Below are 12,830 nucleotides of genomic sequence, written 5' to 3'. Positions count from 1 at the left end.
AATGCAGAGATTTCCAAATATTCCTTAATTTGAGTTTAATGAGGAGCACTGAAAGTCTCTTGGTGGCTATGGAGGGAAAGGAGTCTTCACCCCCAGGATTCTTCAGTAGGCTGGTCATTCCAAGTGACAGGCTATTTGTCTGGCTTTTACTGTGTCAGTTTAAGTTTTTCCTTCTGTGTGTTTTCACGGTTTCTGGAATGTCCAATTCAGTTAAGTTGTGGATTCAAAAATATCTTTTTGGAATCATCTACTCTCCAAAGTGCCTCTTATCTGTTTAAAATACCCTGGATTTTACCCCAAATAGTTTTAAAGCATATCATACTGTACCTTTTAGAAATCTTACTATTTTTCATATCAGTTGTTAGTTTGATTTTTAATATTTGTAAATAATTCTGTACATTAATTATTTTTAACATCGTCAAACATGCTTAATTTTTCAGAATCATTCTAGCTAGCCAAAACTCTATGGTTGTAACTAGTTTACAGAAGTAATATACTCTTTGCTCACTTGTGCTTTTACCCCAACTCTGATGGATGTAGTTAGATGCTACATTTTCATTGATTAGTTTTTATTAAATGGTACACATACAGCAATTGTAAAAGGTGTAATACTAAATACTGCTATATTTTCAAGTCACTTCTTTTACAGTCATTGATTTGTTGCATCATAAAACAAATAATATGACTGACTAAACAGCTCAGAATATAATGTGTTAATGCATGATACAGTTAGATTTGAATATACTTTTTGATTTATACATTTTATACTAAGTGGATAAAACTAATGTGTAATGAAATTACATTGCAAGCTAGTATTTCAAAACATCAGGGTATTAATGCGTTTTTGCAGCAATTGAATTGCTTCTACAATGGCCTAGTAAAGAGTAATTATTAGTTGTGACCAGAAAAATGACTAAAATCGACATCTTGGTACTCTGTCCATGCTTCTCATGAATCATATATGCTCAATTTAGAGGAAAGCCATTTCATAATAGTATTTGTGCTAAAGCACCAACATACAGTAGCCATGGAAGAGCAAATTATGTGTATACATCAAGAAAAATTACTACCTTGCTTCATATATTGTAAATTATATCTTGATTTTTAGATGGCCGGATGATATTTCAATGCTGGTATTTACAAAATGTCTTTTGTTAAACTGAAATCTGAGCAAATTTTATATGGAAATCATGGAAAAAAATAAATATAAAATAATGTGGTGACATTTACGTCACTTTTCATACCACACCCACTTTTCTGAAATGTTTTCATTTGTACCAGTAATACCTAATCTTGTATTTTCATTTTGAACTCCACTTTTCCTTCATATGGATCATGAGGGTTATCTGAGGTAATTCCAGTTCCAATGACTCTGCACACAACAGTAACTTCTGCATTCCTTGTAATGTTGAGAAATTTCACTGCTACCAAAGGATTGCTGTAGGTGGGCTGGGATGAAAGAAAGATCTTTTAACCTTCTTTTGAAAGCTTGAACTATCAATTTAGAAATACAACTTGTGAATTAAATTTTGATCAAATTCACATAATTTCACAGAGATATTTCAAACTGCTGATCCAACAAAAACATAGGGGAACAAAACCACAAATTTGAGTTCAGAAACACATACCTGTGCTTTCTTTCCATAGTAAGGGAAGTAGTGAAGGTTAAAGGTGCCATTGACTGGGTAATATTGTAGTTCAAGTGGGCTGAAATCATCATGCTATTTTTGAAGGTAAGAAATCAGATTTGTTAGCACTCAAACTATAAACCATCACTTCAGTTTTCAATAACATGAAATTCTAAAGTACTAAATACTACACTTTAAGAAAGAAAAATCAAATGCACAAATACAAATGGGAAATAACTGACTAAACAATAGTACGGGTGAAAAGGATCTGGGAGCTATAGTGAACCATACACTGAATATGAGCCAACAATATGGCAATGTTGCAAAAAAGGCTAGTATTCTGGGATGTATTAACAGAATTGTCTATTCAGCACTGGTGAGGCATCAGCTGGAGTACTGTGTCCAGTTCTAGGCCCCACCTATTAGGAAAGACATGGGCAAATTAGAGAGAGGGGAGAGGAGAGCAAAAAAAGATAAAAGATTTAGCAAACCTGACCTGAAAGGTTAAAAAAACTAGGCATGTTTAGCTGAGAGCAAAGAAGGCTGAGGGGGGACCTGTTAAAAGTCTTCAAATATGTCAAGGGCTGTTATAACGAAGACAGTGATCAATTGTTTTCTGTGTCCACTGAAGGTAGGACAAGAAGTGATGAGCTTAATCTGCAGCAAGGAAGAGTTAGGTTAGATATTAGAAAAAACTTTCTAACTGTAAGGATAGTTAAGTACTGGGATAGGCTTCAAGGGAGGTTGTAGAATCCCCACAATTGGAGGTTTTTAAGAACGTTAGATAAACAGCGGTCAGGAATGGTCTAGATATACTTGGTCCTGTCTCAGGGCTGAGAGGTGGACTAGATGACCTCTCAAGGTCCCGTTTAGTCCTACATTTAGGTGACTATGATTCTAAGTATTTCATAGCTATTAAAACCTAAATAATATACACAGACCCCAGTTCAGCAATCCATACTTTATCAGCGCAGCACTTGAGAACATGCCTAACTTTGTCCCACTGAAATGAATTCTACAGTCTCAGCTTTCTTTTGAAAAAAGTTAATCTCTAGCTGTTATGGTTGTCAAGAGAAACCTCCAAAGTGTGACAAGAGCTAACCAATTCAAGGGTATCTGCCTGAGTTTTCAGAGAGCCTGAAACAATTGCTCCGAGTTGTGAACTCCCCATTTCATTTCAGAAACCACTGATGATACTTTAAAGGTCAGCTATTTCAGATACTCAGGATACTTAGTTTAATTAGTTCGCTGGTTTTCAAAGTATGGAAGAAAGGAGAAAAATATCATATTATAAATATCTTTGATCTCCAATATTGAAAATAAGTCATTTCTTAGTCTAAAGTAGGGATTGGCAACCTTTGGCATGTGGCCTGTCAGGGAAATCTGCTGGCGGGCTGGAACGATTTGTTTACCTCCAGCGTCTGCAGGTTCAGCCGATCGCAGCTCCCACTGGCTGCAGTTCGCTGTTCCAGGCCAATGGGGGCTGCGGGAAGCAGTAGCCAGCACATCCCTCAGTCCATGTCACTTCCCACAGCCCCCATTGGCCCGTAACGGCAAACCGCAGCCAGTGGGAGCTGCGATCGGCCGAACCTGTGGACGCTGCAGGTAGTCAAACTGTCCCAGCCCACCAGCTGATTTCCCTGACAGGCCACGTGCCAAAGGTTGCTGATCCCTGGTCTAAAGGATAAAAAGAATTACCAGCACATTTTAAAAACCCAATTTAATTTCATTTATTTAAAATTCTAAAATATGGGAAGACCTTAAACAACACATAATCCTGAAGGGAGCCTCGGCTTTCAAGTGTCTGGGAAATGCTGCTATATGATATCTAAGGGAGACGTGTCCAATAGATTCTTTCAGCATGTTGTATATTCTGTATTACAATATACATAGTTCCCACCCTTTGTGTGAAGCAATTAACTACTCTGATAGCTGAATGCCAATTTTGTAAATAACTTTTTTTCTGTTCTGGACACATTTTATTTTTATACATTCTTCCTTAAAACCTGACCCAAAGCTCATTGTCATCAATCTGTTGTGGATCAAGCCCTGTATCACTGAATGTTAGAGAAATTTGCAGCAATGTAACTACTTTTATATAGTTACACTGGTGCAAACCTAGAGCAGAGGCACACTGCATCAGTGTTAACCAGAGGTGGTGCTGGTGTGACTTGCCCAAGTAATTTACCAGGTAATTTGCACCAGTTAAAAAACAAAACAAAAACCAAGCAAACGAAGCCAGTATAGATATGACATGAGAAAAGGGATTCCCCCCCCCCCCAATTATAACTAAATAAACCTTTTTCTTAGCTTGAAGTCTTGTATACTAACTGCCTGTAGTAAATTATAGATGAGTAATAAACTGTGGAGGTAAAGTGGTACTGGTGGAGAACTGATAACATTCAAACTTCTTGTGACAAGTATGTTTGGTTAGGATAATGTCTGATTTGGTTAACAATATCTGAATTATGTTTTCAAATGAGTTAGAATAAAGAAATTAACTTTCCATTTTCTTAGTTTCCTGGATCTGAAAAGTATATGCAGGTAAGAATACTTCTACAGAAGGAACAATTGGACATCACAGTGAATTGTAAATTGAAAAATGTTTGCTTAGGGAAATGATGATTTTCAAAGGTGCAAGGGCATCCATAAATCCTGTTGAAATCAATGATAGCTGCAGTGCTTGGAACTTTTGAAATGTGAGCACTCCGTACTTACTTGAGCTGTACAGCTCACCCTTGGTGCAGTGCCATTGCCAGGGAGAAAATTGATAATCTGAAACATAATAAATGTTCACATTAGTCACTTCAGAATTATTTATAATGTAAAAGCATTGGCAAAAATGATGTGTTTAGATTTGCATATTGCTTTGGCTGCCTTTTTCTGGATCTTGGTAAAAATTGTGAAGCTTAGATCATTTTTATTGTATGCAATAATAAAAAACACCTTATCACAAAGTATCATATTTGCAATGTGGAACACCATCACTTCCTGGCTTTTTTTTCCCCTTAGGCTAGCTAATTTAATTGCATACATTCTTTTGGAGACTAGTGTTCAACAAGAAGAAATTACTTAATGCATTAGTAAAATTAAAGTTTTTAAAAGTTTTGCTGCCCTCCATGACCTGACATATCAGCACTGGCTTGGGTTGAGTGAACAGGCACATCCTTCTCAGGTGCAAACTGGCAGGATCCCCATCACCAGTAGCAAAGACAGAAGTAAGTAAGCACCACTGGGGAGTGTGAGGCAGGACCTCCCCTTCCTCTATGCTGAATTTTGAGCTGGTAAGCCCTCTAAACAAGGCATTACTGTAGAAAGTGGCAGCTTTTTTTTAAAGGAGCCTGTTCTTCACCTGAAAAAAAACAAGTACACAAGCTTTCCTCCCACAGCTAGCTCTTGCAGACATTAGTTTTCCCCTGTGTTGCTCAGGTTTCATTTACTTGGTACTTGTGATGTCATAATTTTACTAATTCTCCAGTAATCCATAGGATTGTCCAGGAAAAAGACAATACCTGAATTTCTAATGCAAAATTGAGTTAGATTCAACAGCAATGGGTGATCTAGAAACTCCTAGCATAGAAAATTATTCTGATTATTCTTCTATCAAACATTTCTATTTTGGTACTTTAGGATTGGTACTTACTCTGTTCATTTTTATAATTAAACATGGTTTTCCTTCTGGAAATCCAAAAGTGGAATTTTCCAGGCCAGAGCAGTTTTCAAGCATATCTGATGTGAACTTGCAGGAGTATTTTGTTTTGTTTGGACCAAGGAATGATTTTTGAAAGAAGTATTTCTCACTTGTGCAGTTGATGTTGGCATGTTGTACAGTTGTATTATATGCTATATCAGTGTGAAAAAAAACAAACAAAAATTAATTCCTCCATATCCTGGTTTGTGGCACTGAACTATTTCCCTCACAGATTGTAATTTTTAATACCATACTCCAGGGTTTTTTTTGTGGGAGACCTAGTTGTATTTCTAGAGAGAATAGAATCAAATAGTATTAACAAGGGCAAATTGTACTTTCTATAATTCACAGACAAAAACTATGTTAAAATGGAGTGAAGGTTGACAGTACGTATCAATAATCTAGAATAAAATCCATTATGGGGATGTTAAAATTATCCTCAAAACAATCATTACAAATTCAGGAAATTTAAAGCTAGGGTTTAATTTAAAATAAATCCCAACATATATTAAGGTATTAGGGCACCAAAACAACTTTAAGTATGTTCTGTAGTGACACCAGGCAATAATCACATGATTACAATTAAAGCATGTGTTTGTGGTCACATATGAGATTTAAACTTTTTTCTTTTCTTTTTTTTTTCCTCCTCATGGTGTCACAATATTAAGATCATTCGGGGGAGTGGATGGAGCGGCGAATAGGTCTATCATGGTGCTGCATTTCTTGAATCACCCATTTTACATTAACTTGATTCGTAAACTCATTAACAGATTTACTTGTAAATTTTCAGAAAATTTATTCTATACTGAAAAAATGTACTATTTTATACTCACTGTAGTTGTGGGAATTATACTGTAGTTATACTCACTGTAGTTGTGCTGTATTTTCCTTACAAAGCAAAGAGACTGAATCTCTACTTTAAGTGCAAAACTCAACTCTCTGTTTACTAGGGAGCAGTGATCTGTCCTTCTATAATGTTGTGTTTATATTGAAATAAATCTTATTTCTTTTCATACCCGAAAGAAATTTGTGAAGAGTTGTTACATATTTTTCCCAGGACTTTTTGTCAGAGACGTTGTAATAAATTTCTAATCCTCCTTCACCATAGACATCCGGACGTAATGTCACCCCTTTATTTAAAAAAGAAAAAATGAAGAAAAGAGAAATGTTTCAGGTATTGATCAATTTATTTAAACTAACTGCAGATGTGACACTGAAATAAAAGCTATCAGTGGAACTCCACTAGCCCCCAGTCGCTGTTGCAAGTGATTTGATCATCCTGCACAGGAATGATAGGAAATCTTCAGAGGGCGTATGCAAAAATCTATGCTACTTGTGAAATGCTTTCTTTTCTCTTTGATTCAAGTGTCTCCCTTATTTTCAGAATGCCCTAAAATGCAAGTGCGACTGATGTCCTATTTCATTTATACTGTATTTTCCCCAGCACTTGTTAAAAGTAGTGGGTATAATTATCATATCAATTCTAAAAGCCAAAGTATATTTCTCTGTGAAATTACTTTCCAACATGCAAATTTAATGTTTGACAGTAATTATTTTGCCAGTAAACTTAAGTGTTGTTTTCTCTTCCCCAGTTTAAAAATCCTAATTAGGAGCAGTTCTATACCTACATAAATTGTCTAATGATTGGCTTAACAGATTTTTTACTGCCCCCTTTCCCATCTATTCACATTTTCAAGAAATAATCTTTATTGCTAACTCCATGTTTCTTTGTCCAACTTGTTTTTACTTTTACTTTACGCCTTATTTATTTCTTTTTGGCATTTTTCTTTCATCATCTTTGTTCTCTCCCTTTCTATATCACTCCACTTCCATGGTTCTGTTTCTATAAATCTCACATTACTACTGTCTTTTTTCCCTCTCTGAGTGTACAGTGTCTGAAGAGACTTGAAGGTGCTGCTGTCAAGGAGTGGAGAGCTTTGTCCTGTCTTGTTTAGGAAATAAGAGCCCATTTACAATTCTTCTGCGGGAAAACCCATAGAAAGGGAGGAAATTTCCCTGAAGTTCCTCTTGCAATTTTCCCTGATTTATTTGCTGAGAGGGCAGGTTTAAATAGGTGACAGGACCTGCTCATAAACCTATCAGATCCCCTGAGAGCCAGAGAATGTCAGGACCCTGATCCTGTGCCCCTGCTTTGTGTCCTCAGCACCCTGACCATTCCTCTACACAGGAACTCGTGTTGTGAGAAATTAGAGTGATTTTGATACATTAGCCATATGGTATGAAATGGACAGAATTTGTGACTATACCTGGTGATTTTAATCGATCTTGATAGTCCGGTGTATATGGATTGATTGTCCTCATTAAGGAATATATGGCGAGTGAAAACAGCCCAGTCATCACTATGTAGAAAGCAACGTAGTACAGACTGATCCACACTGTAGGGAAAACGTATGATTAACAATATCAGGTTAAAGTGAATATTTTGAGTAAGTCCCTCCCTGCTATGGTTTTGTTTTTAGTAGATAATGTCATGACTAAAAAGCTTGAAAGGAGTAGAAAAATGGAGAGGCAAAGTAATCCAGTGGACAGAATCTTTGTTTGAACTTGACTTCAGTGGGAGTTGAAGGTACTCAGCATCTTCCAGAATTGTGCACTAAATTTGGTGTTTTAAGTCTTATCTGTTAATTTAAAAAAAAAACTTTTTTTCTAGAAAATGTAAATTTGTTCCATTTTGTAAGGAACATAGTGAAGGTGTGGAGTAACATACCACTGGATATTATTTATTGACTGATAGTTTCTTTCATCTCATATGTAAATTTGGATAGCTTGAAAGAAGGGTCTGAAGGCTACCCATTACATGAAAGTTTTTTGTTTTGTTTTGTTTTTTTATGTAACTGGTGATCAGCACAGATTATAAATTGAAAAATCTGTTCCGCTTCTTGGCATGACCATGTTTGCATGTTCACCATACTTATCTGCTCATTCTATATGAAGGATATAAAACAGTCCTGATGAATTTCACTGACAACACCAGTCTGCTAAAAATATGATTTGGTCACAGATCCTATTTACACTTATTTCACACTTTATCATTGAATCCTTCTCTGGTAAATCCCTTCTCACTGCCACCTGAATTACAATGGCGTGAGATTAGAACCAGGCTCTGTTTCTTCATACATGTCTGTAAAATACCTAGCACACTTTTAGTTCTACATAAATAATTAATACAACAATCCACATGGAATAAGTAATAAAAAAAAAAACCACTAATTTTTATCATATAACCCCTGCACCCACCAACATTAGGAAAGATTAATTTTAAGAAGATTTTCTTTTAAATTTAAAAATTGCTGTTAAGATCCATTATATCAAATTTCAGCTCAAAAAAAATCTTACAGGCAAATCTGGTATCTCAGAAAAGGAGCAGGGAGGGAGAGAGTAACCTGCAACTGCCATTAGTATCTGTGGGACAAGAAACCTTTTAAAATCAATCAGATCATGCCATCTTTGAATGTAGACCAGGAAACATGTTGTTGTTGCAAAGGCAGGGTTGGTTATGGATGGATGGATGGGTTGAGCTCAAATGTGCATCAGTGTGCTGGGATAAAACAGCAGATTTACTAAACAGAAATGAAATCAGAAAAATCATTTTGGAAAGGCAAACTGTATTTCCAGTTATTTGGATCTGAATTTTATCTTCACTTGCTTCCCGGATGGGTCTGAAGAGAAAAAAACAGATCCTGCTTCCTGTGTTATCCTGACATTTTTATAGATATTAGGTCCAGTTCCTGTAGTTCTGAGCATCCAAAACAACCAATTAAAGTTAAAAGGAGTTTTGCGTACATAAAAACTGCAAGGTTTTTCCCCTCTAGTTAATCCTGCTGTCAGAATCATGTCATAACTATAACACATAGGTATTGATAATTAATGATTATCTTAATTTGCATCCTTGACAATAATTTGAACCAGAATGGCTTAAAACTATTCTCATACTTGAAAATACTTGGATCAGTTTTTCTTGGATCTTTTATTAAAATGGCCTATCTGGTTATATAGCCAATTGTTAATATTTATCCGTAGTTTCATTGCCTTTGATATGGTGTCTCTAAACTGGTCAGAAATGTTAAAAGTCCTGGCTAAAGACAGCTCAGCTGTTTGCAGTCTGGCTTTGGTAGAAATTCTGAAAAACACTGACTTGCCATAGTTTATTTTAATAATTATTTCTCAGTTTCACAAATCATGGAATCATGTACATTACATATGGAAGTCAAAGGGGATTTTTCCATTGACTTCAGTGGGAGCAGCATTAAAGACCTTAGGTCTTTTAATCTTTCCTATAAATCAACCATGCCAGCACCTCAATCATTTTGGTTGCTCTTTTCTGTGCTTACTCCATTTTTCCAAGTGATTCTTTCTTTGTCTTGTTTTAAGTCATGCTTAAAGTGATACATTTCATCCTAATGGTGGTTCGGGAATTTTAGTTATGGCAAAAAAAAATCCTTGAATATGTGAAACAATTAAGAGATTCCAAATCTTTTCATTCAATAACTTCACACTCAGAAACATTTCAGGAAATGAACTCGTGCTTTAACAAAATATCTCATCAACCCCTGGGATGACTCACAAGCATGCTATGAAAACAAGAGATCTCCATGACCATGCAATATTCATCATCTCATCCTAGCAAATTAATGAGAGACAAACAAAAAAACAAAAGTCATGCAGCTTTCTAACAACATTAGAAAGACGTATGTAGACCACATACCCCAATTAATCAAGGTCCTTCCCATCAATTGCCCTGTATCTGGATTCCATACGAAACGGTTGAAATTTTCCATCCGTTGGCTGCAGGTCTTCTTTTCATTTAAAGCTGCCATTTTCTCAAAAAAAATTAAATTAAATTAAAATTAAAAAAAAATCCCAAACGCACAGACAACCCCCTGAAACCCAAAGAACACGAGAAATCAAGAAATTCAACTGATGCCCAAACAGCTGGTCAAGAAGAATACTCTGCTTTTTATACTTTTCTTCCCTGAAGGTCAAACAGATTACACCCGATATCACTGAAACCACCTAATGGCAAAATGTTGTCCTGTATAAACATTGCTGATAAAGTACAATGTTCAGGTTGGCAAAGAAAAATTAGTTGCTATCACATGTCCTTCTACTTTCTCTTTAATACCTCAGTTGCTCTCCAGTGTTACACATTTTGTACAGCACCTTTAGAGCTTGTGATATGTTCAGCTTGATAGCTGTTATCAAAGCAGATAAAGTTAAGGAGAACTGTTTCCCTGCATTTTTTTCTTTTTTAAATAATCTACAAAGATTGGATCAAATTCTACCCTTAAATCAAATGAAAGCCCAATTAGGTCCATGGGGTTGCATGGGGAATAAGTTGTCACAGAGTTTGGTAAATTATCCATCCAATTTGCCACCTTTCACAAGTAGAAGGGGAATTTCTCCCTGCTTTCTACTGGAAGAGTTGTTATAGTGCACTCTCTGATTATATTAACTTTGGCCACATGCAGGTCACTAGTCTCATTCACTTCATATCCCTGTTTCATTCACTATGCACCACCATACCAAATGAAGCAAGGGCCCTACAGGAAAAAGTATTGTGTAATAAAGGACAGTTTTGTAATGCGTGTGTACAATGAAGCAGAAGTAAGATTGTGTGGGCAACCTTAACTTTAGCATTCCTGTCTTTTGATTGTTTCACTTCACAACCTGAGGCTCTGATCCCTCAAAGATATTTGTTTCTCTTTATGCACCATGAGTTGTCCAGCTGAAATCATTAGTTGTGTAAGTCTCTGTAGGATCAGCACCATAATGTGCTTTTGCCTAGGTTTTTTTCAGGAAAAAAAGAAAGGATGTACACTTAGGACTCAGTCCATTTTTTAAAAAGTGGGTTATGATAAGTTCTACGAACTCACAAAGAAATAGTGGTTCAGAATTTAGATTAAGATCCTAGAGCTCTTCACTCACTGCTTTTAACCATACTGCCATCCTTCAGCTTTTTTAACTGATGTTAACTGTCTGTGTTAACCTGTCAGAAATATCTAGGGTTAAATTTGGGTCCCACTGAAGTTAATAGCAAAACTTTCTGAGAATTCAGTGACACTAAGTTCTTCTTCGAGTGCTTGCTCATGTGTATTCCACAGTAGGTGTGCGTGCTTGCCACATGCACTGGTGCCGGAAATTTTTCCCCTAGCAGTACCCGTAGGTGGTGCGCTGCTGCGACCCCTGGAGTGGCGCCTCTATAGTGCACTATAAGGGGATCCTCGTGCTCCCCTTCCCCCTCAGTTCCTTCTTGCCACCAGTGAGGGCGCGTCGGAACTACTGCTCCAGCTTCTCTTCACTGCAGCTCATCCCAGAACTCATTTGTTGTTAGTGGTACCTGTTAGTTAGTTCAACAAGTTTCAGTTCAGTTAGTTAGCATTCGGGCCGGGGCATGCCCTGGGCCCCACGGTTTAAATCGTGTGACTCTTGCAGGTGTTCGATGCCCAGAAGTAATCCACACGCCGACTGTCTCCGCTGCTTGGGTGAATCCCATATTAGTGACCGCTGTAAGATCTGCAGGTCCTTTAAACCTAGAACCAAAAAAGAAAGAGACATTAGACTTTGAGCCCTTCTCATGGAGTCGGCACTGGCCCCAACCCCGGTGCACTGAGTGGATTTGGCACCGGGCACCTCATCTTCGGTGCGCAGTGATCCCTTGGCACCTTCCGGTGGCCAGAACCGCTCTCTGTCTAAGAAACAGAGAAAGGCCCCATCCTCTCAGCGGCATTGAGAGAAAGCAGGGGAAGAGGCTAGACCCGCATTGGGCAGCCCCAGTTCCCCCCCGGGCTCCAGAGCTCCGACTCATGTTGAGCGGAGCAGCCTGGTGGTGTCAACTCAAGCCTCTTTGGATGTCCGGATGCCTTCGACGCCGGAGGCCCCGCAGGTGGCCTGAGACATTATGACTTTGCAGGTACCACCGGCACCCAGGCCCCACTCTAGAGGCAAGCCATCACTGGGATCTTGACAGTCGACTCTGACCTGACGCAGATCCCGGTCAGGGGACCGCTCTAGGGACCATTTGCCACTCAGCATCCTATCAGGACATAGTCTCCGGCCTCTGCTTTTGTCACCCACCAGGTTGTCTGGTTGTGTGCCATCGGATTGCAGTTCCAGGCACCATTCCACACTGAGCAGAGAGTATTGACGGGACAGGCATAGGTGCCATAGGCGCTCCCCTTCTTGTCGGAGCTACCGTAGCCGCTCCCAACGTGGGTTCCATCACCGTTCACGCTCCAGCTCTCTCCTTGAGGCACCGTGCCCACAACTCCCAGCGGGGGTTGCCATCTCCACACCATCGCAGATCTCGGCGTTGTAGCATCTTGAGAAGTAGTAGTTCGAGACGGCACCATTCCTCAACATCGGAGTCCTGGTCTCGTGGCAGACGTTGTTCTCGGCACCATCGATCGTACCGCTCCCATGGTACCTACAGGTCATTGGTAACCTCGACCTTGACCCACACGAGGCCCACTACGTCTCAGCCCGGCCAACCT

At 38.3% G+C, this 12,830-nt stretch overlaps 1 protein-coding gene across 1 annotated transcript; it reads right to left on the bottom strand.

Moving 5' to 3' along the window:
• Nucleotides 1-1,287: 1,287 nt before the first annotated feature.
• On the bottom strand, nucleotides 1,288-10,157 carry ATP4B (ATPase H+/K+ transporting subunit beta). Its single transcript, XM_045007102.1, has 7 exons — nucleotides 10,046-10,157; nucleotides 7,587-7,715; nucleotides 6,336-6,449; nucleotides 5,272-5,471; nucleotides 4,347-4,403; nucleotides 1,629-1,721; nucleotides 1,288-1,449 (listed from the first exon to the last, which is right to left on the bottom strand). Exons 1-7 carry the CDS (start codon nucleotides 10,155-10,157, stop codon nucleotides 1,288-1,290), a joined length of 867 nt encoding a protein of 288 aa, XP_044863037.1.
• Nucleotides 10,158-12,830: the final 2,673 nt, after the last annotated feature.

The sequence above is a fragment of the Mauremys mutica genome, chromosome 1 (genome assembly GCF_020497125.1).
Source record: "Mauremys mutica isolate MM-2020 ecotype Southern chromosome 1, ASM2049712v1, whole genome shotgun sequence".
Taxonomy (NCBI): Eukaryota; Metazoa; Chordata; order Testudines; family Geoemydidae; genus Mauremys; species Mauremys mutica.
This window is presented reverse-complemented; position numbering and strand designations above follow the sequence as displayed.

Excerpts from the sequence above, each read along its gene's own strand:
- ATP4B (XM_045007102.1), bottom strand. The coding sequence starts at position 10,157 with ATGGCAGCTTTAAATGAAAAGAAGACCTGCAGCCAACGGATGGAAAAT. Across the intron at positions 7,716-10,045 it reads AAGGACCTTGATTAATTGGG|TGTGGATCAGTCTGTACTAC; the intron begins GTATGTGGTCTA and ends TTTTCCCTACAG. Across the intron at positions 1,722-4,346 it reads GGGTGAGCTGTACAGCTCAA|CATGATGATTTCAGCCCACT; the intron begins GTAAGTACGGAG and ends CTTCAAAAATAG.